This window comes from Lacerta agilis, chromosome 3, assembly GCF_009819535.1.
Source record: "Lacerta agilis isolate rLacAgi1 chromosome 3, rLacAgi1.pri, whole genome shotgun sequence".
NCBI lineage: Eukaryota > Metazoa > Chordata > Lepidosauria > Squamata > Lacertidae > Lacerta > Lacerta agilis.
The window spans coordinates 29,784,872-29,809,965 of NC_046314.1; the positions used below are offsets into that span (position 1 = coordinate 29,784,872).

Sequence of the window (25,094 nt, forward strand, 5' to 3'; positions counted from 1 at the left end):
ACTGTCCCCGGGATAGGTGAGGCTGCTGATCCCTTATTTTCAAATCTGAAACTTGACAGCTATGACTCCAAGGAAGTCTTAGGGGTGGGACTAAGGACTTTCTTCTTCTCAGCCGAAGTCACTGGGATGAGTGTTTCAGATCTGTTCCTGACAGCCTACTTACTGTGGATTCATCCCAACTGCTTGAGGACAGCTTATACTGAAGGAATGTCTCCATCTCCACCCCCATCATTCAGCCCGGATATTGAGGGCCCCCTCTGAGGGCCTTCTGGCGGTTCCCTCACTGCGAGAAGTGAGGTTACAGGGAACCAGGCAGAGGGCCTTCTCAGTAGTGGCGCCTGCCCTGTGTGAACGCCCTCCCGTCAGATGTCAAGGAAATAAACAACTATCCGACTTTTAGAAAACATCTGTTTAGGGAAGCTTTTTAAATGTTTGATCGTGTTTTTAAAATTGTGTTCAGAGCCGCCCAGAGTGTCTGGAGAAACCCAGCCAAATAGGCGGGGTATAAATAATAATAATAATAATAATAATAATAATAATAATAATAATAATAATAATAACAACAACAACAACAACAACAACAACAACAACAATAACAATAACAATAATATAATAATGTCAGCTGCGTGCTGAATGGAGAACATGACTGTGGTACATGTTCAAAGCTGGTGAGAGATGATCCGGCCCTTGAGTGCTATCCTGATTAATTATTATTTTATTATTTAATAGTCTCAATGGTGCCATTAATAGTTGAATGTTGGCTAGATACTTGTGTCTTTTACTAGTTTCAGTATGTGTAAAGGTAGAAGAGGAAAGGCACTGAACACTAGAAGGCATAACCAGTGGTATTTTTCTAGAAAAAGAGGTGCCGGAACTCACTATGAACACTTCCCTCATTCTCTTTGAATGACCATGGTACCCATCTGAGAGGTGCTACATTCAGCTGAAAAAAAGCACTGGGCACAACCAAACAGAAACACCCATCTACTGGCTTTGGGTAATTATTTCTCCCTGAGAAAGAGACCGTCTTGAGCCTTTTCTGTGAGCTGAGATCTTAATCCCCATTCCTCCTCAATTTAAAAAATGATACATCATTTCAGCTGAACACTTGTCAGGCAGGGCAGTCTCCTTAAAACTTTTTAAAGTCTTTGTTTTCATTTAAAAGCAATGCATAGGTTTGAATCTGCCATTTTCTATACCATGTTCTGCTGTATAGCTTCAATCTTTAAAATTCTGGCTTACTGACATCTGCTTAAATCTGGCCATTCTAGAAAAGCTGGAACTCGATCCTAAAATTACAGTATATAAATATGCACGTCAACTCATTTCTTAATGTAAACCTCGAATTATATAAAGGATAAATTTTGTCAACCCTGTAGCAGAAGTTGCCAAGCTGCATTTGCAACAAGGTAAGTCATAAAAATGAAATGTAGGCTGTGTGGAATATATAAAAAATTTTTTTTTAACTTTGCTGCTGGTGTTTATCTTAATACTCCATTTATATTACTCTACGAACCAGCTTTGTCATACTTAATATTGCTTTAAATATTATCCAAGGGCCTTGCTACTCTTGCAACCCATATTGCTCCCCACTGCAGGATGGCTCCATCTGTAGATGGTTTAGTTTGCATTGTGGAAAGAGGCTAGAATGAAGAAGCATGTGGTCAAGTCAATTTCCTGCTGTCACACGTCTTTCCCTTTTCCAGTTTACATAGCAGAGAGAAGCTTATCCTGGACCAAACCAATACGAGCTGTATGTAGGGAACAAATAAACCAGCATGAACATTGAAAAAATAGGCTGGATCTTTTCCCCTGCCAAATTCATGTTTTATATGCAAGGATTTGTTTTTTCAAGTTTGTTCAGAACATACAAAACTCTTATCTGCAGCCTTAAGGAAAAGCTTCACTGTTCTATCTTGCTGATCAACTAGCCCTAACAATTCTCAGTCACATCAAGAACAAGAAGTTCATGCCCCACTTGTTTTTATGTTTTGCTACAGCAAAGACGAGACCAGTAACATAACTGTGGTTGCTGAATTATGAAGCTGAAATGTGGCTCTGGATACTAAGCTTAACAGGTTATTTTTCCAACATACCAGGTTGAAAATTTAACTTTATAAAGTATTTGGTAAATGCCCTTATGTCTACCTGCACCTTATTTATATTAAATACTGCTTCAATCTGCTACATTTATTCACTTATATAAAAAAATGGCCAAAAAAGGAAAAATAGTTTTCTTTAAAAAAGTTACAAGTTCATCATATAAAAATGCCAAATAAAGCAGGGGACCCACAATACTAAACCTGATATACAAATGTGTATTGGTTCTATGAAAATAATTGCCCCAATCACATAATAAAAATGATAGAAAAAAGGTCCAAGATTTGCTTTCAAATACATACAACTAAAAATAAACCCTCTTCGACAGTCTTGAAATGTCTTGGTCATACAAAAAAACGATCGATAGAATTGCCAGCGTATAAAATATTGCTGGAGACAGTCTTATCATTGGTCACTGTTTGTGAAACGCATACTGCAGCTCAAGAGTTCAATGGTGAGCGCCATATTTTGAAGACCAGTCAATTCGTCCATGGACTGGTTGAACTGGAGGTGGGTGGGGCAGCAGCCCTGGTGTGCTTTTCATAGGTATGTTAAATGACGGCCTCCCTATATGAGGTCTGACAGACTTCAGCGAAGTGTATTCTACAAAGGAAAAAGAGAAGAAGTGTGAAAGGAGAGAATGGACCAGGGGTTAAATTCAGATACAGAATCTGGTGACTTTGACCAAAAGATCCTAAGAGAATTTCAAATCAGAGGGGTGGTTCACAGCTCCTGTGCTCCCTTGCTCTGAAAGGTTAGGAGGCCGCCCAGAGTAGAGTGAGAGGTGGTCTGCTGAGGGATGCAGGGAATCAGAAAAAAATTGTGATTGCAGAAGGCTCCAGCTGATCCTTCCATTAACGGATCCAAACTATTGTCACCAGTTCTGACGCAGAATCCAATCCACAACTTTCTATGCAGATGCTTTTAAACTTTCTTGGTTGAATGCTTCCGAAGAAGTCAACTGAGATATTGTAAGACCTGCTCTCTCACTTCACATATGAAAAATAAAACAGGACAAAGAGTTGCCTCACTTGAATAAGTTCGGGTGTTTTTGAGCTACTCTTCTAGGTTCTGTCAAGGGCCAAAGAAAGGAGTTTTTGTTTTTTACTGAAGTGGCTTATTTTCTGCTACCACTAGTTGTGGGTAGGAACACAAAGCTTTGAGATGCTCTCAATTCCCTGCTTATCTTGTTGAATCCTAAAGTTCAACTAAGTACTGTCTGTGCTAGAAGTAGCCAACATGGTGCCCTCTAGATTTTACTGGACTTCAGCTCCCATCTGCCCTAACCAGCATGGTCAATTATCAGGGATGATGGGAGTTCTAGTTGTTGCCATCACAAGGTCTAGAAATATGATTGCTGGGAGAAACAACAACAACAACAACAACAACAACAACAACAACAACAACAATATTGAAGTCAAAATCCTTAGGACACTGAATTCTTGTGTAAGAGGTATACAACAGCAGAACAAACAGGGTCTGTAGTCCTAGAGAAAAGTCAGTCTGCTGGTATCCGGACAAACAGTGGCTCTTTTGTATCAGCCATTTTCAACTACTGAAAAAAGATTAGATTTGTAATATTAGCAACTACAGGCCCTGTCCCTCAGTTGCCATGGAACTTCCCCTTCCTCTGATCTCCCCTGCAGCTTCCTGTATATTCTCAAAATTGACTCCAGAGTGTTGGAAGACTTTCTGGAGCAGATTTTTTTTTTGGGGGGGGGAGCGGGGAGCAGGAAGAGAAGGGGAAGGGGAAGTCCCAGTGTGTGAGTACAACTCCATGTATCTGACTTGGTACTGCAAAACAAAACATGGGAAGCATCCCAGAAAGCATGCCTATTTTTCTGGCGTTACTTCTTAAACAGTGGGAAAGCTGGTTCAACAATTGCCCCTCTTGGGCTTTGTATGCACACCATACATTTAAAGCATGACCCCAAAGAAGCATTGGGAACTGTAGTTTACCCGTCACAGAGCTACAATTCCCAGGAGCCTTCCCAGCATTTTTGGGATGTGTGTGTGTGTGTGTGCTTTCAATGCCGGGTGTGCATGTAGCCATGGTCATACGAACAAGATAAAGGCTGAAGCACAGGCAGCTGCAGACTGCAGGTAGTGACAGATGAAGTGCAGTGCAGTAGCATTCTTGCTGTGGTCCCCAGAAGCAAAAAGAGCTTACGAGATGGGTCTGAAGAAGATGCATCAATAATCGGCGCTAACTGAACCCTCTGGCCAGCAGAGCCAACTTCTTTCTTCAGAAATGAAGGGATGTAAGCACCCCTTAGCCCACTCGCTCCTGTGTTGCCTGAAAGAGAGCGGAGGACATAATTGAGGTCAATGCAGTAGACCAGTACAAAATTTCACAATGCACCATAATCTTTTTTTTTCCTTTAAAAATTAATCCAGTTATTTTCCATATATTCCAGTTAATAATCCAGCCAATGCTTAATCCAGTTATTGTCTTAAAGTCCCATCCCATGTGATATCTTCCTTTTCTGCGATAAGATGGTACTGTCACCAGAAAGTGTTGAAACTGCGCCAGCACTGCGCCGCACTTCCACTTTTCCTGTGCATAGAGTCCAAGAGGCTTTCTGCTTGACCCGCACTTTCTAGGCACAGGTTCCAGCAGTTTCCATCTTGCCCCACTCCAGGGAAAACCCACTGCTTAGTGCTAAATCGGAGCAAGTGTCAATCCAGAGAAAACCTGGAATGCCATTTGCTCTCACTGAGCACTAAAGAGCAGTTTTCCCCATGAGCCCTGAGTGTCTGAATCAATCCTTCAGAGACTTTTATCTTTGGAAAAAATCTGATACTTTATGTATATGACATCATGATCTTCAGTGTAAAACCAGCAGGAATTTACTTTAATCTGTGCAGAAGTATTAGGGAAGAAATGTCATTCAGCTCAGCAGGACTTACTTCCAAGTAAATGTGCATGGATCAAAGCTGTGAATAAACTTAGTATCACAGCCACTTTACCCTGTTTTGTCTGCCTTATGCAGTAAATATTCAGCAGCCAGGGATGTCAATACATCAAACACTGGATCACTATCACAAAGTGCAGTCAGCAAACAGGTCAAAGTAGGTAGAACTAAAAAAGAAGACAATTTTTCTTTTCCTTACTGGAGTTCAGCCTGGTGATCCCTCCTGCCACCACCGATGTCTTTCCAGGTAAATTAGAACTGGGCCATGGATTGGACGGCATGAAATCTTTGCTTGAACTGGAGACTAAATTATTTCTTGTGCTTATTCCTAGAGTAAGAAATAAAACGCTGTAAAAATGCAGCAGGAATACATTTATTTATATACATATCTCACTCTCCTTCCCTGTTTCTGTAATGCGGTAATTCCCATCTACTAACATAATTACCGGGTACCTGCAAATGTCAGTGCCAGATTAGCAACAGGGGTACAGGAAGATACCCCCTATGGGACTGTCATGATGTTTAGGACGGTTAATCTGGGAAAGTCTGTAATTGTAAAGGGAGGAAAGGGGCCCTAAAGGAGTGATGAAGCAGAGCTGCAAAAGGCTTTTCTGTATCACAATGCCACGTTAGGCAACTGGATGCCACAAATATCTAACTACTCTGAGTCATGTAGGCTGCCAACAGGGTGCCCTCCAAATGTTGCTGGACTACAACTCCCATCATCCATGACCATTAGCCATCCTCTTGCTAATGGAAGTTGTAGTCCACAATGTCCAAGTAGTGTTGTGTGCAAACTGACCCAGAAACATATACACCTCCAGGAAGTACAAAAGACCTTCCTGTTCCTCTCCTCAGTCGCCCATTGATAACAAGTGTCCAAGGGGTTGTATTCTACCTTGCTTTTGTATGTTAATTTCATAGATATTCCACACAATTAGGTTAAACATGCCTAAACGTGAAGGGCACTAGATTGTGGTTGCTGTCCACATAGAATGTAAGTTGGGCATGTTCTAGTGAGAGACTAGAAAAGAACCAGCTGCAATATGTGATGGGTTTGGATATGGGAAACTCGGGGACAAACCTATGCTAGGCAATGAAACTCAATGTATGACCTTGAGCCACAGTTCAGCTTACTTCACAGGACTGTTTGAAGCTAAAACACAAATAAAATGCACTCTGAGCAACTTGCAGGAAGGATGGTATACAAGTGTAACATTATTTTACAAGCAATCGTAAAAGTGAAGACAGTTTGATCAACACCTAATCAACAGTCAGTAATAAAATAGTTTTGTTGCTAAATATAAAGTTTGCAAAAATGCATTTTGCAGCAAATTTAAGGGAAATGGCTTAATGAAAACAAAATATGCCTACTGGGAAGAAAATCCCACTAAGTCCCTGTAAATGGGGTTAGGATTGCAACTAATAATCAACAGGACATCTGGGACTAGAGGTTACTCACTCACATCAAAAGTGAATTATCGTATTTTACGAAGCGTCATAGTAAATATTTATTTTTTACTAACCAGGTAAATACCTAGAATGTTTCAAGTAATGTTGTTTGGCTGCAGAAACTTGCAACGTTGGTGTGTCCTGCCGGAGGTAGGAAGGTGCGCTGTTCCCAGTTCCTAAGCAGGCTGACGGCTTGAGATCCAAGATACTTTCAAATCTGAAACCAAAATCAACCAGCCAAGTTTATACTGCAGGATACAGCAGTATGTATGATACAGCAGTATAGAAATACTTTTTATGAACAAATAAAGGAAAATAAGGCCAGTAACTTGCCTACAAAGAGCTTCATCACTCTGTCCTTTGTCTTTTCTGGCAAGTGAAGAGTTAACACCTCCATCTTCCAGATCTTCGCAATCCTCAGAGTCTTTTAGTGTCCCAGGAATGTTTCCCCATCTACGACGGTTCTTTGGTTTGAGTTCCCCATTTGTCTTCTCTGTCCCAATGTCTGCTTTCTGACATTGCGGGAGGAAAATAAGAAAACAGAAGAAAAGCATGTGAAGATCAGAACTGCGATATAAGCAAAATAAATATTGGAAGTGCTTCCAATGGGCAGAGAATGGGCAACAGGGATGCTATTTTACTACCAAAATCAGGTCCCACTGGCCACCACTCACTTTCATTTTCTCTTCTACCCCGGTTTCTGCCAAATAAATAAATCCCCATTACAGTCGTAACTTGGAAGTCCGTTCCGGAAGATCCGTTCCGGAAGTCCGTTCCACTTCCAAAACATTCGGAAATCAAAGCGAGGCTTCTGATGGGCTTCAGGAAGCTCCTGCAGCCAATCGAAAGCCACAGAAGCCCCGTCGGACGTTCGGGTTCCAAAGAACGTTCACAAACCAGAACACTCACTTCTGGGTTTGCGGCATTCGGCAGCCAAAACGTCTGAGTACCAAGGCGTTCAGGATCCAAGGTACGATTGTATACAAAAATAATTTATAGTATAAATAAATAATGCACATGAGCTAAACTTACATAATTTATTCTGATCACAGTGTTGCTTCCCTAGTAGAAATTGTTGAGGGGTTGTTGTTGTTTTTTGTACAGGATAAAAGATTCAAGCCACCCACTCAGAGCTCCATGTGTAAGTAATGGTATTTTTTTAAATAGATTCTAATTCAAAATGGCAACATTAATGTTTATTAATACGGAAACAAATAGCAGAGAAGCCAAACTCATCTAAGGGGACCTGAATAGCTGCAAAAGCACAGAAACAGACTGTAGTGAAAGCTCAAAGGAGATGGAATTTCACAATTTGTTTGTACTTACTCCAACACGTGGTCAAGCAAAATTACTCCAAATGAATTTAAATTTAAGAGATGGTTGTTGCTTAAAGCACACATACACGGCAGCTAAGCAACTTGAATTACAAACAAATGTTAATAGGACTAAAGCAGAGGGTGAGGGGAGAGAATCAAGAGGAAAAATAGAAAAGTGCTTATGAAGAAGCAGCTTACAGAAAGGAGGCAGGGAAGGATGGGGCCCAAGAGGTTCATGTTGGGTTTGAGAAGGAAGTAAATACAGTCATACCAATGCTTCCATTATATGAATGGCTTAGTTCAGAAGACGCTGTCTCATACATGGTGGGTAAGTGACGCTGGGTCTTCCCTCCCTGTTTACCTATACACTCAGTTCTTCAATATCTGAAGAAGTGTGCATGCACACGAAAGTTCATACCAAGAACAAACTTAGTTGGTCTCTAAGGTGCTACTGGAAGGATTATTATTATTAATTTTTTGTTTTGACTCAATTCTTTGGACAGCCATGGATAGCCACACTTTTGTATGGGCACAAACTCCAATATACAGGGGCCTGAATGGTGTGGTGCCCTTTCCAAATGTCATGGCCCTCAATGAACACCAAAGTAGGCTTGGAAACAGACAGGGAAGGCATGCTCTTGCTGCTTCACCATGGGCAGGAGAGACACAACTGCCTGCTCAGAGCAAGGTGTAGCATGTATCTTGAGAAACTGGGTCTGCATGCATCATCCAAATGGGGAGACCTCCAACTTCACTTGATGGTTGTACCATACTTCCTCCCCAAGAAGGTCGTGTATAACCATCAGTACCCAGATGTTGAAATGAGTAGAAGTTTGACTCTTTCCTAGTAGGTATCTTTCAATAACCATTCCCCATGTATCAGTGGAGCCAAGGTCTACCCCACATGCCTGCTCTAAACTAAGGAACTCTTGATTTCCAGTTCACTGGAGACCAAGTCAAGAGTTCCCAAGACTAACACAGAATAGATGCGAGAGGCTGCTGCATTCTTGCAACATCATGTAGTCTTTGTGTTGAGAGCAACTGTGGAAAGATCAGCTCAACAGGAACAAGCTCCTAGCATCCAGAAACAAAAAAGGAAAGAAAGGTAGACATTTGTTTTTGCATTTGCACTTAAAATCATACAGCCAAACCTATTTAAAATACAAGAGTGAGATAATGTCTACATTTTAGAAAGGCAGACATCTTATCCAAGACTGTGCCTTACCTGCTGAGGAATCTTATTGTGAATTTCTGGCAAAGCCACCTGGCTAGGTTTGTCTTCTCTTAAATGGTCACTCACGGTGGTGTCTGTTTTGTAGGGGTATATCAGGGAGTGGGGGGGCTGGTTCTGCTGGAATGGTCTGAAGGAAAGGCGAACTTGTGCTTTAGGAGGTGGCTGTGCTGGTGGAATGGGTTTCATGTGGACTTGTGCTTTATCAGGAAGGTCTCTCTGTTGCTTTCCCAGCTCCTGAGCAGAGCGTGAGGTGCCCAGTAATTGGCCAACCTGGAAGTAAGGATATCGAAGAGCCTAAAAGTCAAGGGAGAGAATTTTTTTAAACCAGGGGAGTCAAGCAAGCAGAAACAGTTCCTCAGTCCCAATATCTAGGGCTCTGTGCATGCCACAATACCACCCAAGGGCAGGGAAGACCCAAAATAAGACAGCACATGCAAAATTCAACTTTCTAGTAGTTGCTGCTTTCGTGTTTTTTTAAATAAAAGTAGTTTTCTTAGTGCTAAAAATATATGCCTGTTGAAATCTTAGAAGCCAAACGGGTGGGTCTTCCATGTTCTGCAACCCTCCTCCCCCTCCATGACAAAACCAGAATTATGCAAAAATGAAAAGCAACTCATCCATGCCACAAACAATTTTGCAGTTTGCATAATGTGTTTAATCTGCACAATTTACAAATGATAGGCAAACTCTGGAATGTCTGGGTGCAAAATTTTAATTAATTTTTTTTATGGTGTTGTGCACAATCCTCCCCACACAGGCTGTATGCCCAGAGACTTCTCTCTGGCATAACTCATCTGTTGGGCTACCTTTTTACCATGGCATTTGACACCTGAGATATATATTTTCAGGATACATGCTATTCCAGTGACTGCAATTTATTTTTAACACAGTTTTTTAAATTGCTATAACCTGCCCTGGGACCTTATGGTGAAGGGCAGGTAAGAAATCATAAACATAACAGAAAACTTATCTCACTTTATTAGGGCCCTTTGATTAAACCAATTAGTAGTGCATGTTCATCAATTAGGGCCAGGCAGCCTTTAGTCTCAAAGTGTGAGTTTTGTTCTCACTGCTTTATTTCCACTGAAAACGAATAAAGGATCAGATAAAGCTGTCCGCCCTGCTGAAGTTTTTAAGAGGTGCTGATGTGAACACAAATCCAATTCCATCTGCTCCTTTTCTGAATAGCAAGGATGGGAATGCATAGAAGAAACAAAGCGAGGTATAGAGTTAGAAACTGCAGTAAGAAATGGAAAAAAGCAGAGCTGTGTCAGCAGTGGGTGAAGAGACTTGAGACTTCCCTGAATCAGAAAAAATATTCTACTGAGTTGGGACTGGTGGTGGGAAATAGTTGTCAGAACCAACAGCTTGCAACACATGTTTTGAACCCACTCCTTCTTGTAACCTTTGAAAGTTTCTTTGTTCCTCTGAGAGAGTGAGCTGTCAGCAAGGCAGAGAGTTGTAAAGACATATCCACGAAAGAAGAGCAAACCTGGCTTGCCGTTGGCCGCTTTTTGGGGTCCCACTGCAACATGTCTCTCATGAGCTGTATTGACTCGCTGCTTGCGTTAGGGATGAGGGTCTTCAGGTTGTTTGGGACGCACTGAGGCCAGCGGAAATTCATGGTGCCGGCGAGCTGGTAGCCTTCGGGCCAGTCATTCTGAAAAGGACGGAAGCATGCCTGGTCAGGAAATGAATACCCGTGTAGCTGGTGCAGCCTTGCCCAAGATGCCACCCTCATGCCTTCATAAGCAACGTTTCCAGGATTGCATAAAGGTCTGGCTGAATAACGAACTGATCCTGGGATAATTGAAGCAAGCGGATCAGCTCACACATTTCAAGGGGCAGGTAAGAGGCTGAAGTGATCCCAGAGAATCAAGAGCACATGCTAAGACCAGGGAGTCCTAACTCATGACTAGAAAGCTGAAGGATGATGTGAAGGCAATGACAGGGTAGAGTAAGGCAGTCCTAGGTTAGTTGATCACCACCATGTTTTGACCAGGCCACTCAACAGGTAGAACGCTGTCAGGCATTTTGTTTCTGTTATTCTACTGTATTCATTGTACCTTTATTGTATCTTTCTTTCTCATATCAATATGCACTATATGCTTGTACACCATTTAAGCAATGTGTGTTCTCTTTCGCAGCACCAAGGCACAGTAATAATGTCAGCCGGTTCCTGGCATAGAATTCTTATGGACAGCAACGTAACAATAAAGAATGACTCTAAGCATATGCAGAACGCTCTCCTAAAGTCTGAGCGGTCACAGCTTCCTCTCACGCATGCTGAATTCCACTGGAATTAATTCCAAGGCAGCACATTTTTCTTCCCTTTGCTCCCCACCATCCCATACAAGGTCTCCTTTTTAGTACAAGTTGCTATTTTCTCTATCGAGACTGTATAAAGCTGGAGACATCTTAGCAATCAGCTATCCAGTGTCAATAGCAGAAAAGAAGTAGAGTAGTAGCGGGGAGGAGAGAACAGAACATATTCAGAGTTATATTCCTTCATGCACACTGAAGACAGGCTCACAGTTACCTTTTTTGGCGTCCCCAGCACTTGGCAAATCTTGAACATAGTATCAATTTCACTAGCTCCTGGGAAGAGCGGCCGGAGTGTGTAAACCTCTGCCATGATACAACCGACAGCCCAGATATCAATGGGAGAACTATAGTTAGTGGATCTCAAAAGCACTTCAGGAGCTCTGTACCTGAAAGCCAAAAGCGAGGGGGAAACACAGCGGGGTTCATTTACAAAATATGCCAAGCAGAACCTTACACCAGACTAGTAAATTTGCACTGGACAGCAATTGCAAAAGGTCCCTTTCTCTCTGCCAGCAAGAAACAAGAGCCCTCTAAAATGCTTCCCAACCCAACCTCCCTCCCTGAGCATTGCTCAAGGTAAGAAGCTGAAGCAATTTTATTTAAGGGTTGCTTGTCCTGTCAAGGGCTTAGATCTTCCCCAATATATCCTCTGTCTTGCAGGGATTATTACCCTTTGAAGTTCTAAACTATAATCAAAGTGGTGAGGTGCTGAGCAATTGTTATTTATTTTATTTGTAAATCACCTAACGCAGGACATTCTCTAGGCCAAAGCTTTCCAAACTGTGTGTTGTGACACACTAGTGTGCTGGCCGCAATGTGTAGGTGTGTCGCATAAGGGTGGTGCTGTGGACTAAAACCCCATAGCCTCTTGGGCTTGCCGATCGGAAGGTTGGCGGTTCGAATCTGTGCAATGGGGTGAGCTCCCGCTGCTCTGTCTCATCTCCTGCGAACCTAGCAGTTTGAAAACATACCAGTGCAAGTAGATAAATAGGTATTGCTGTGGCGGGAAAGTAAACGGCATTTCTGTGCGCTCTGGCTTCCGACACGGTGTTCCATTGTGCCAGAAGTGGTTTAGTCATGCTGACCACATAACCTGGAAAGCTGTCAGTGGACAAACGCCAGCTCCCTCAGCCTGAAAAGCAAGATGAGTGCAGCACCCCATAGTCGCCTTTGATTGAACTGTCCAGGGGTCCTTTACCTACCTTTTACCTTACCCCATGCTCCTCCCAGGGCTGGAAAGGGGTTAGTTTAACCTCTGTCTTGCTAGTATAACTGAATTACTGTTGAGAATTGATGCACATCTAAAAAGTGTGTCACCAACATGAAAACTTACAATCAAGTTTTAAAGTATCCAAAATTGTTAGAAACCACCGCCATCAAAATGTGAGCAATAAAACCAGTAACTTAAAACATGAAATACCAGCTTCCAGGAGTGTGGGTGAATTTATCAGTAATCCACATTGGCAGTAACATAAAGCATTGAACTCAAATTCCATGGAATGCAATGGCTAAAGAGGAAAGTCTTAACCTGGCACTGAAAAGATGTTAGCGTCAGACGGCTCTTACCGTAATTATTCCCAAAATCACAATCATAGTGGGAATAGAAATAATCTTTAAATCCACACAAACAGCCATAGCCTACTCAGTGTAGACCCACTGACATTAATGGACCCAAATGAGTAATGTTCATTAATTTCATTTGATCTACTCTGAGCATGAGTAACGTGAACACAGCTCAAGGCATATAAGCTCAAGTGTTTACCATCTTGTGGATACGTAATCTGTGTAGGGAGGTCTGGATCTGATTTCCCGTGCAAGGCCAAAGTCTGCTATTTTCACAAGTTCCGGTCCCATGCAAAGGAGGTTTTCAGGTTTCAAGTCCCTATGGAAAAACCCTGTAGTTGTGAAAACAAACATTAGTCAGTCTGTTCTGCCGCCCACATTTTCATTTCATTGTGCATGTTTGTGTGATTAGTTACCAGCAGGCTTGTCGGAAAAAAGTATCTGGCTTTCCCACTCCTCTTTAAATAGTGGAAGAAAACTGCTGCAAAGCAGTAGATGGAAGCTTTTTATGGCATGGAGTTAAAGGGTGATAGTCAATGTTAGTCATACATAGAGCAAACCCATTGAAATTGAGAGACTTAAAATTAATTGATTTCAGTGGGTCCACTCTGACTTATAGTTGGGGAATCACTCAAATGCTATAATTTGCTCATGTCCACAGAGCAAAAGCAGTTAAAGCATAGAATGTTAGAGCTGGGGTGGAGGAAATAAAGATTTGGAAACCCTAATAATCAGTGGTTAATTTTGAGACAGGGGTGCTACCGCTAAGGCGTGTTTGGATGGTCTGTTTCCTAACCCCAAAATGTGGCAGCTGGCAAAGGTGACTCAGTGTATGAGGTTCTTTATTTTTTTATTTCTTAATCTTCCAGGGCTGATTCCTGGCACAGTGAACAGAATCTGGGGTCAGGTCCCTGCCCAAAGGCCTCCTACTAGAAATTCATTAATAAAACATTAAAAACTCTTCCATGCCACAGGAAATGGTCAAACCAAGTGGCACAGTCCAAAAGAGCTATCAAGGCACACTTGAATTGCTTTACAATCTAGTTTTTATTAAAAGTATTTTTATTAAAGATTTTCTTGGTTTACAAAGGTGTGTGCAATGTCTATCTCATATTTTTTCCATGTAACATTTTTACAAATCAGTTTTGGTTGTTGAGACATTAGGAAGAAAAGGGGGGAGAGGTGGGTGGGATGGGGAGATGGGTGGGGTGGGGTGGGGCCACGATGTTTCTATTTTACTTAATATATGTAGGGTTTGGTGTCAGCGTTGTTTGTGTAGGTTCTCTCTTGTTCACTTGTGCTCCTTTGGCGGTGAGAGGGGTTGGGGTTGGCGTAGGGTGTAAATGTTCATTTGTGGTTGGCTGTGGCGATCTTTGGTTTCCTGTGTGAGTGGGGTGGGTGGGTGTTTTTGATCAAGTCTTTACAATCTAGTTAACACAGCAGCAATTAAATATACAAAGCCGTTCTTTCCAATCATTCACTTTTTTTTCACTTTATGAAACTGTTTCATGTTTCAGAAACTGCAGTGCTTTGGAAGTTACAAGGAATGAGTTTATTCAGGAAATAACAAGCCCTCACTCCAGTTACATAATATCTGACCCCATCTCCTTTCATTGCTGCCATTATAACACTTTATGAAGAGAAGGTGCCAAGAGAGTAAACTGAGCTATTTTGAACCACAAAATGTTCTCCTCTAATACTGCTTTATATTTTGAGGTGAAGATCTGAGCAGGTAAAATATCTTCTCTTTCTTAAAAAAAAAAAAGTGTGAAAGCTAATAATTTCTCTCTCACACTCACATGAAGAAAACGACGATAATCACACTTAGCATTACTATTGTGCAAATGTTCAAGACATTTCAAACATATCAGTAAACCGTGCAACTCTATTATTACTAACAGTACTATTATTAATTGCATTTGTTTATCACTTTATACAAACAAAGGTCTCAAAGCAACTTAACAACAAGATGCAATACAAGGTCAGTATTATTATTGCCAGAACTGCACAGAACTACTGTGGTCTGCGTTGGCTTCAGAGACGGCATCTGGCCACACAACTTTCTATCTTCTTTTCCAGCAAAACAATCTTGGCAGCTTTCCTTGAACCCTGCAGCTCCTGCCTGGGATGACATCCCATGATCAACCCATAATCCTCTAACAGGCGTAGGAGGTCAGTTTAACAATAGAACTGTTCATTCAAATAACCAGGCTTTACAGATACATTTTGTGCAGCTCAGTCTTGTTGCACGTTTACCCAAAGGGCTTCAGTGGGGGCTACACCCCAACAGTAAGGCTGTTTCCAGCTGCAGCCTTAATCAGGAATTGCAATAAATGCTATAATTCTACAATAAATATATTTTGTTTAAGGAACATTAGCCTTTTTGGAACACACTGGAGAAGAGTGTGTTTTCAGCCTCACTCATACCACTCTCAACAAGTCATGTTTACCTTCCTGAACACAAACAAAAAACCTTTAGTGCCTGCTCAAATATTTCTTAAGTATTTGTTAATATCACTTCCTACCATGCCATCAATACAGTCACAGATACTCATCCAATTTGGCCTTTAGTCAGGTCTTACCGTGTTTATGTATGAATGCAAGCCCTTGAAGAATCTGGTACATAATATTCCTGACAGTAGATTCGGGAAATAATTTGTTCCTGTAAGGTGAAAGTAGAGAAGGGGGATTTATGTTCACACACGGGATTTCTTAGCTGTACTTCTTTATCCACTGCAGATATAGTTGAAGGCTAGAATGGATACAGTCATACAAGCAATAATAAGCATGCTTTTTATATATCCCTTACTGGAGGAGGACATTCTGGGTGCCACAGGATAGTGCACAGAGCATGAGATCTGCAGGCAGAGATGTTCTGCCCAAGGAGGCATCCTCATTGCACCCATGGAAAGATCTGTGGTTACTCCTCCACCACCACTGCTGCAATGGCAGAGAAGACAAAAAGGAGCATGCCAGGAGTGGATATGGGTGGGCTCCACAGGATCTATTGGCCTCCCATTCCTCTAACACACTCCCGGTTTGAGGAGAAAAGTACACCACACCTGGAACTAGCATATTTATTTTCTCTCCCATTGATAGCAATGGGAAGAGATTTTTTTTGTTGTTGTAAATTGCAATGCTGATGGGCAACCAGAAAAGGAAAAATGACCCACCATTGCCTTCAGCCTTAATCAGATCTGGCACCCTGTCTGCCTTTGATTCGTCCTCCTGTCCCTCCCCCCTTTTGGACTGCTCTGCTCAAAATTCTACTTCATAGCGTCAAGAGGCTCTTAGAAGCAGCTTATAAAAGATTCTCACAATAAAACCACTCAAGTCTAGGAATACCAGAACAAAATTATATGCTATACATGTGGTGCCAGGATTATTCAGGCAGCGTTTCCTGTCCCCATCCTTGGTCGTTCCGGGCATTGTCACTGGATCATGGCCTACTTATCAGCAGTTGCCAGTCAAGGACCTCTAAGACAAGAGAGTGGGAGCTAAGCAATCTCAGTTCAAAAACCTAAATATCATGCTTATAATGTACTTGATGTGATTTTGCTACCATGAATTACGGTTGCAGTTATAGTGCTTGGTGAATAGTAGTTCATGGTTTTGGTTAGTTATACTGGATGGTGGGGGGTTTTGGGGGGCGGGAATCAACATACCTTTCTTTCATTAACTGATAAAGGTTCTCCTTCATGTATTCAAACACAAAGTACAGATTATCATTTTCTCTGATAACTTCTTTCAGTTTCACCACATTGGCATGGTTGAGTTTCTTCAAGGACTGGGAATGCAAGATAAGACAATTACAGACACTGTTGAAACAGGGCTTTAAGATAAGTGACAATGAACACTTGTCCCAGAAACATAAATTGAGATACTGCTAAATTTAAGCGCCTGGCTGTTAAAAAGTGCTCAGACTCTTAAGAGTCAGATATGACAAATGTTCCTCTGGCCTTGTAAAGATGAATGCTGATAGTGGGCACATTTGCACAATCTGTTCTTCAGCCGAGAGGCACTCCAGTTCCCCGGAGGAATGTGCAATGCTGCCCAAGACAGCATCTGACCATGGACTTTCAACCACAGCTCTACCCGAAGCTGAAGGAATCCAGTACAAATTTCAAATTAACGCACCTTAACTTCTCGAAGATTCATACATTCTTCCCAGGAGTAGAATTTCCTCTTCATCCTGTGAAGCACAAAGTAAGGAAGTCAGTATCACAATCTGATACTACTCATGTTCTAGGTCCATGAAGGAATAAATGGAAGCTTACAACAGAGCTGTGCTTCTTTTATGGCTGGGATCCAACAACCACCCTAGTTCTGCATGCCCAACAGAGTCTTTGGGCTTGTGCTTCTTCAACGCTGCCACTGTCACATGGAAACACATTTACAATACTAAGAGGATTTTTAAAGCACATGTGGTGGTGGAGGTGGGAGGGGGGAAATCCCACTGTGCACAGGTCTAAATGGTAGCTCTTTGGCACTCCACCCATATGCCAGGCCAGCACATTTTTTTAAAAAAAATTAATTAATCTTTCTTTTTGCTCATTTTGGCATTAAAGAGGTTTAAAAGTCAGCATGCAAACCTCTGGTAAGATCATTGAGGCATAGCTCCTTGCCACTCATGACTTGCAGAAGTAGAATTACGCAAAATGAGAACATGGTATTCTTCTTTGCATGTGATTTAGGTCAGCTTGCTGCATTATTTTTTTTTAAAAAAACACACAACCCTACTTCTTAAAGTTTATTGTTGTTGTTGTTGTTTTCTAAATAAGCATTGTTTTATACCACAATTTATATTGAGGTTTTCAGCATAATGGGATATCTTGAGGTCTTGGCTGTTTTATCTTCAGGGTAAAGGGTTTGATCTGATGATCATGTCCATTCCACATTCTGGAGATTTGGAGATTTTGTCTAAAGTGTTTGTGTTTTCTGATATGATACTTCAGTTCTATAACATGTATACAAATATACTAGTTATAGGTAGGTAGCCGTGTTGGTCTGCCATAGTCGAAACAAAATAAAAAAAATACCTTCCAGTAGCACCTTAGAGACCAACTAAGTTTGTTACTGGTATGAGCTTTCATGTGCATGCACACTTCTTCAGATACCTCAGGTATCTGAAAAAGTTTGCATGCACATGAAAGCTCACACCAATAACAAACTTAGTTGGTCTCTAAGGTGCTACTGGAAGGAATTTTTTTGTTTTGTTACAAATATACTGAACCATCTCCTTAGCATTGCCCACAACCAAATGCAAGCTATTGGGTAAATTCATTTAATACAAGCACAATGTTCTCCCTATCCACAAATTTTCACTTTTAGCTGGAAAATAAGCCAAATGCCCTTTAGCACAGAGTCTGGGAAACTGTGCGCCCCTCAATGTGGTTGGACTCCAGCATGACCAATGGTAAGGGATGGTGGTAATTCATCAGCATCTTGAGGGTCACAGGTTTCCCACTGCTGCTCAATCAAAATGAGACTTGAAAGAACAGCATCTTATTCAAACAACCCTGTGAAATGATGATCAGGCAATCCTTATGGTGATGTAAGTGCCACATACTCCCAAATCCATAAATATAACTGGGTCAGTGGCTCCTTCTCTCCCTCTAGCACAAGAAAAACATACGGAATATTCTCTTTTTCTCAATGAAGGGGGGGAAATCAGAACCTCTCTCTCTCTCTAGTAGAAAAATGCCAGAGAAATTGCTGATTTGTGCTGAAACAAGGCATTCTGGCAGCAATTCAAAAAATATTTCAAAGCAAACCTCAACCTAAACTACAGCTATTAAATATATTCTAACTATATGATGCCTTCTACTAGCTGATGTGCAGTTGTTGATAATCTTCTACCCTAAAACAAACCAAAAAATAGCTGGATTGTGGCTAACGTTATATTTGGAACACGCCTGCAGTTCTAGTCATCTCTGCCCATCAAAACATGCATAGAGCCAGGACATTTTTAAAAAAGTACTTGTGATCCAACTAAAGCTGAGGATCAGGAAATTAAATAACATTTGGGCAAAAAGTATGTGGCAAAACACTGAAAGTAGCTCAGTGTGAAGACAAAGCTTCCTGCATGCACAGTGCATTAATCTGCAATGTATGAATTGTGGATTAATTGGATGCTGACTCTCCCAATACAAATGCATTGCTGCTATTTTTCTCCAGGCTATTCATTTGTTATTGTGGTTCTGAACAAGTACATTGTGAAATACTGCAAGCTGTACATAAACAATACATGCACAAACACATCCAGATTGACATGGGAGTTAAAATCCCATCACAAGCCATCTGGTCAGCTGGACAGATGTGATTTCAACATACTGGTTGGTTACAGCCATGGCTTTCTATATTCTGTGCTAAATAAACTTGCACCCAGGCAACCAAATACTGCAATGAAAAGCTGAATGTGGATAATTGAACATATTTTGCACAAAATATTCTGTAAATTTATCTTTTCCCATAATTTATTTCCAGTTTCTCTAACTTGCGTTGAGATGAGAAGCTATTAAGGGCAGAGTAACCCCACCGCAAAATTCCAGTAACTTCAGAGATTTCAATAGGCATGACCTAGCCACAAAAGGCTAGAAAGCTGAGATTCTCAAGAAGCTGCAGTTTAACTCAATACCAAGTCCTACAGGTCTGCTGAAGAGCAACAAACACAGATCCCTTGTTGTGGCCTATCACACATGCTGATATTTGTACCACATCACACTGCTTCGGACTCCCCCATCCAATGGATCAGATTCACTATGACAGCTGAGTGGTTGGGCACAACAGCCCAGTTTCAAAGCCAGCAAAGTTGGATTCCACAATCTTCAGAGAAGTTGTCAACTTGTAGTCACCTACTGTTTAAGCTGCATGGTGTCTTGCAAAGAGTTAATGTTGAAGTTGTACAACACATACATGAGCCTCTTACCTCTTAATGGCGATCAGCTCCCCTGATTCAATACTTCTTCCCAGGAGAACAGAACCGTAAGTCCCATCTCCCAGCTGTTTAATAGTTGTATATCTATTCATGATGGAGGTCCTCCAGAATGCAAACTCATTTCAGTCCCTAGGATGCCGTTTTCCACAGCTGCATTTCCTCTCAGAGTGAAGTTTTTCCGGTGGCAGCACAAACACAAAGCATCTGGAACAGTGTGAATGTTGTCCGGGCTCATATTTTCAAGGATTGGCTTTGCGTCTGTAAAAATACAGGGGAATGCTAACCATTTTCCAAGCCCAAAATGTCTGAATATTCTCATTTCCCTGCAATGTGGCTCATAATCATCATCTGTGTTTTTCCTGGTCAAATGAGGGTGCATGTGCTCTACCGATAAGATGGCCCACGTGAACTACTTAATGCAATTTATACTAGCACCGGAAACTGACAAAAATATGAACTGGAAGAATAAATTCAAGAGAAAGTTTGTTCATGACAAAGACACAGTCCTGTCAATTCTGATGAAATCATGCACTTTAAATCATATTTAGATGGATAGACCAGACAGAGGCAAGACATAAATGGACAATGTTATCCCAGCATAACATAGACCAATGATTAATCTGATTCCAGAAGGCTTAATATACTAGGATTATCAACAAGACCAGCTGCCCCTGTCTCAGGTTCAGAAGAGAGATGAAAAAGAGACTCATTATTCCCTCTTGTCTACCATCTGTCAATCATTTTCCTTATGATTAGGTCAGCTTACTTACAGGAAGGCTAAATATCATCTTATCATATTCAAATGATACCTCCATAGTTTTTTTTTCTTAAAAAAAAAAAAACAGTGCGGAGGGGGGGAGCACTTGGAAAATTTATGCACCACAGTGTTTGTTTCCTGTAGCCACAAGGAACCCTATGTCAGGCTTCATTATTAAAAGATTAGCAATGGGTCGCTGACTCAGAGCACAGTAGATTTTCTTCTCAAACGTTTCATAAGATGTTAATAAATTTTCAACCTATTTATTTAGTTGCCACAATGAATATATTTTATTGAAGACAAACCTTCATCACGGGTCAAAGATCACAAGCAAATAAATCTTTTAATATATTTTTTAAGCTCAGTATTTTTGTTCCCTGCCCTTCATCTTTAAGGAGGAAGCTCTTAAAAACACACACCCTGCATTGTATTTTTTCTTTGGAAAGGTGCTTTTGTTATGAAAGTGTGTTCAAAATGGTTCTTAATAAAGCTATCACTCACTGCTTTTTAATTCTGCTTTAGTTGATGAAACTGTGGAGCGTGGCCATTCGTTATGTGATGTTTGTGCATAATTGTGTGATATGCCAAATTCACGGCCAGAGGCTACAGACTGACTCTCTGCACAGTTGGAACCATCAGCGGGAAGGAGGTAGGAAAGGGGTTTAAAGTGTCTGCTGCGTGATAAGTGACCAACTGATTCTATATACAGTACAGAGGACAAAAGTAATTCATATCCTCCCTATGCTACCCAGGCGGGAATTCTTTTGGTCCAGCAATGCACACCTGGAGTTCTGCCACACACATGGATTCGCCAGTCTATAATAGAGGGCCACACTACATATATATCACTTTGCACACACATAGGACTCTAGGTAAGGTACATAGTTATCCCCTGGTCTTAATTATTCTTAATTTTCCAAGAAAGCTTTTGTCATTTTAATGTAATGGACGCTGCTTCAGAAATGTCAAATAGCATCTTGGCAAATGGAAATTAATCGTTTTAATGTCTAAAAGCACTCATTTTGAAAGCTGTAATGGAGACATTTTAGTATTTTAATTCTAACCCCACCCTGTAGCAAGAGCTGAGCATCAAGGTAGCAAGCAAAAGCAAAGTCAGTGGTGAGGATACAAAACGAATGTTTCTTGTTTGGTGTATAACATGAAAACACATAGGACTCAATCCCTGGTCCTAGGTTTATTGATTTTCATGAAAATAAGACCTATTGTTCAAATGAGGCTTCTGAGTCTAAGTGCTCAAAACGAATGTAAAATTTCTGCAGGTTTCAATAGGATCTCAGCCAAACCATTCTGCAGTTAACTGGTTTGCAAATCTGAAAGGGAAAATGGCTACTTAAGGTAAAAGGCAAAGGACCCCTGGGCGGTTAAGCCCAGTCAAAGGCAACTATGGGGTGCGGTGCTCATCTCGCTTTCAGGCCGAAAGAGCCAGCATTTGTCCACAGACAGCTTTCCAGGTCATGTGGCCAACATGACTAAACTGCTTCTGGAGGAACAGGACACCGTGATGGAAGCTGGAGCACATGGAAGCACAATTTACCTTTCTATCACAGTGGTACCTATTTATCTACTTGCACTGGTATGCTTTCAAACTGCTAGGCTGGCAGAAGCTGGGACAGAGCAATGGGAGCTCACCACCATCAAGCAGATTTGAACCGCTGACCATCCAATCAGCAAGCCCAAGAGTCTCAGTGGTTTAGACCCCAGTGCCACCCGCATCCCTTGCTATATAGTATACTAGCAGTCTTGTATCCAGCAGTTTTGAAACCAGAGGTTCAAATCAGCAGTTTTGAAAAGTTCAATCCACCAACATGCATGTCCAATATTATCCAAACACAGATGAAAGCCTGCTCCTTCATCTTAGGAACCATTATGCAAACCTTGGTTACAATAAGTAAAGGTGTTCAAATGCATAGCGATCTGGTAAACAATCAACTTTCCAACATATATAGTAGATAACCATGAGAAAGCTGAACTTTTCTGGCAATTCCCACAGCTAAGAGCCATGCAAATGAAAAACAAAACAAAGAGCTCAATCCCATCACAGACAATATGATTAATTTGCACGGGGGGAAATCAAGAGAAATGCAGGAGGATACCTCCTGTTTGTTTTTCAAGTAACTCCTACCTGAAAACTAAGTACATAAATGAAAGTAACCATAATGCAAAACACAGTACTGGTACTCCTAATTACAAGACAGACAGACAGACAGACAAACAGATAGATAGGCAAAGAAGATGTTTCAGAGATATTCTTTAAAATAATGTTATTTGAGGTTACCGAGTCAGTTTTCCATAGTGAGTACAATGAGGGTTTCGTAGTGGAGAATGAATGGATGACATTGGCACATTTATGCCCCTTCCCTGTCCCCAAAGAGCCAACAGACACCATCTGCTCAGCAAGGAGGAAGTAGCATGTGAGGGAGGCAGGCAAAGGCAACATTAGCAGCCTGCTCCAACCAGACAGTCTCCTTCTCTTGCTTCTCCTCCCAATTGTACAGTAAATTGCAAACTACCTTAGGTGCCTTGGCAGAAAGGGAGCGTACAAATGCAATGAATAAAACAAAAATCTCAGTATTCACAGCAACAGCTGAATGTGAGCAGTATATGGGCCATGATAACTCATTACAAACCAAAAAGGCCTCCTCTTGTATAACCCACCCTCTAGACCTCTCAGAGATCATGCTTTAAATATGCAAGAAAAAATGCTATCCCTACATTACCTAATTAATAGTGAATATCTATTAAGCTATGTAAATTTACAACTAAATTTGATTTATGATTTATGTACTGTAAATAAAAAGTCAGCTTGGTATATTTTATTTGGTTTTTACTAAACTTAGAACATCTTACAGATGATACTGCCCAATATATGACTTTGCTGGTGACCTGTATTGTTCAGATTATTTTTAAGAAAAAAGTTTTTTTTAAAAAAAACAAACAAACAGATTTTATTATTTAATCTGTTCTTTAAGAGAAAATTAGTGATTACATTATATAGTTGTTTTTAGATCAGTTATTATTTTTTATCCACCGTTATCACAAAATAAGCATTATATTAAAATACTGCCAACAAATCACATTAAAAGGCTACAGTATGAACAAACAAAACCAAAAACTACTGTATCAATGTCTCTACATCCTTTCCCACAGTAGATAATAGGCCGAATCAGAATATTCTCGTAAGCAGACAAGTTTTAGGCCTCTTCTTGAGATGTCAAAAAAATAGTAGCAAAAGTCATCTTTTAACAATTCAAAATGTAAACAACAAAAAAGTTTCTACTCTTATTTTACTCCTTAGTCAGACATGGAGGGATGGCTAAGATCTCAGGAATCTGGACAATAAACAAAAACCCGAGGATTAACCTGATTTTCTGAAGCCCCCAAAGCTGTCATGTCTGTGGGACTGACACACAAAATTTACATCAGTGCTCCAAAGGAAGTCTGTTAGCTTCACATGCACCCTTTCAGGAGAAGCAAGTCCTGCAATTGCTGGAAATAAGGCTTCTGAAAGATTAAAAACTACAGTTGTATAGCCAGTACAAACCCTGCTAGTGGAAGCCGTAGATTCTTCCATCAGAAGGAAACCAGAGCAGAGGCAGACTCATCGCACTCAGATGGGCAAGGGGAAGCTTTCCGCCCACCAAGAGAAAAACATACTGTACACACACAAAAGGAAAACGCAGCCACTGAGCAGGGACAACCAAGAGCTTTCCCTGGTAAAAGCAGCTCAGCAGCTCCCCCGTATGGCATTTAGTTAGGCAAGCACAACTTTTGTCCTATTTCCTGGAGAAGCAGCAAGTTCAATGCATGCAAGCCTAAGATGAGCAAAGCTTGGCCCCTCGACTGGTTTTCAAACATGCTGCAACAACCGGGAATGTTGAACATGTCAATGTATCAGCCAACACAGCAGGCTTTGAGGGAACAGTGGTAGGATTGGTCAGCAATGCACAGAAAGGCTTGAGCTTTGATACATATCATTGCAGAACCTAAGCGCAGCATAAACAGTGTTTGTTCATATATCGCCATGCACAACACTGGTGCCATCGATGTGTATTACTTCTTCATAGAGCAAGGAAAGATGATAGGCCCATGCCCTGAAGAACAACCTGAAATTCAACACAGGAGAAGTAATAAAAATGAGGAAGATGGACAACAAGGGATGAGCAGGTATTCAGTTCAGTCCTGTCTTGTTAGGCAGAGTACTTTAGACCTAGTATCAGCAAAGCATGAAGGCTGGACAGTGCAATTCTATGCTTACTTGGAACTAAACCCCACTGCATCCATCCAGACATAATTATATTTAGCACTGCAGCCTAAGAGAGTTTTTTCCTTCTTTTTAAACAAAACCTTAGCGTTTCCTTGCCTGTACAGGAATTGTGGCCATATGCCACAAGGATTGGGAAGATATAAATTTCGCTGCGGAAGACCCTACCTACAATGTTAAAAGGCCAAGGAAACGGCCACCTACATGATGGGC

At 41.1% G+C, this 25,094-nt stretch overlaps 1 protein-coding gene across 2 annotated transcripts; it reads right to left on the reverse strand.

Annotated features, from left to right (window-relative positions):
• Nucleotides 1-2,169: 2,169 nt before the first annotated feature.
• On the reverse strand, nt 2,170-24,464 carry CILK1 (ciliogenesis associated kinase 1). 2 transcript variants are annotated; one of them, XM_033143146.1, is made up of 14 exons: nt 24,162-24,463; nt 19,834-20,100; nt 17,043-17,097; nt 16,571-16,692; nt 15,488-15,567; nt 13,105-13,237; nt 11,557-11,728; nt 10,510-10,677; nt 9,009-9,311; nt 6,801-6,979; nt 6,542-6,684; nt 5,215-5,343; nt 4,271-4,396; nt 2,170-2,703 (listed from the first exon to the last, which is right to left on the reverse strand). In XM_033143146.1, the coding sequence occupies exons 2-14, from the start codon at nt 19,932-19,934 to the stop codon at nt 2,549-2,551; spliced, it is 1,866 nt and encodes a 621-aa protein (XP_032999037.1). In that variant the 5' UTR covers nt 19,935-20,100; nt 24,162-24,463; the 3' UTR covers nt 2,170-2,548. The 2 variants fall into 2 exon arrangements, with proteins under 2 accessions (XP_032999037.1, XP_032999038.1); XM_033143147.1 differs by lacking the exons at nt 2,170-2,703; nt 4,271-4,396 and having other exon boundaries at nt 5,214-5,343; nt 6,553-6,684; nt 24,162-24,464.
• Nucleotides 24,465-25,094: the final 630 nt, after the last annotated feature.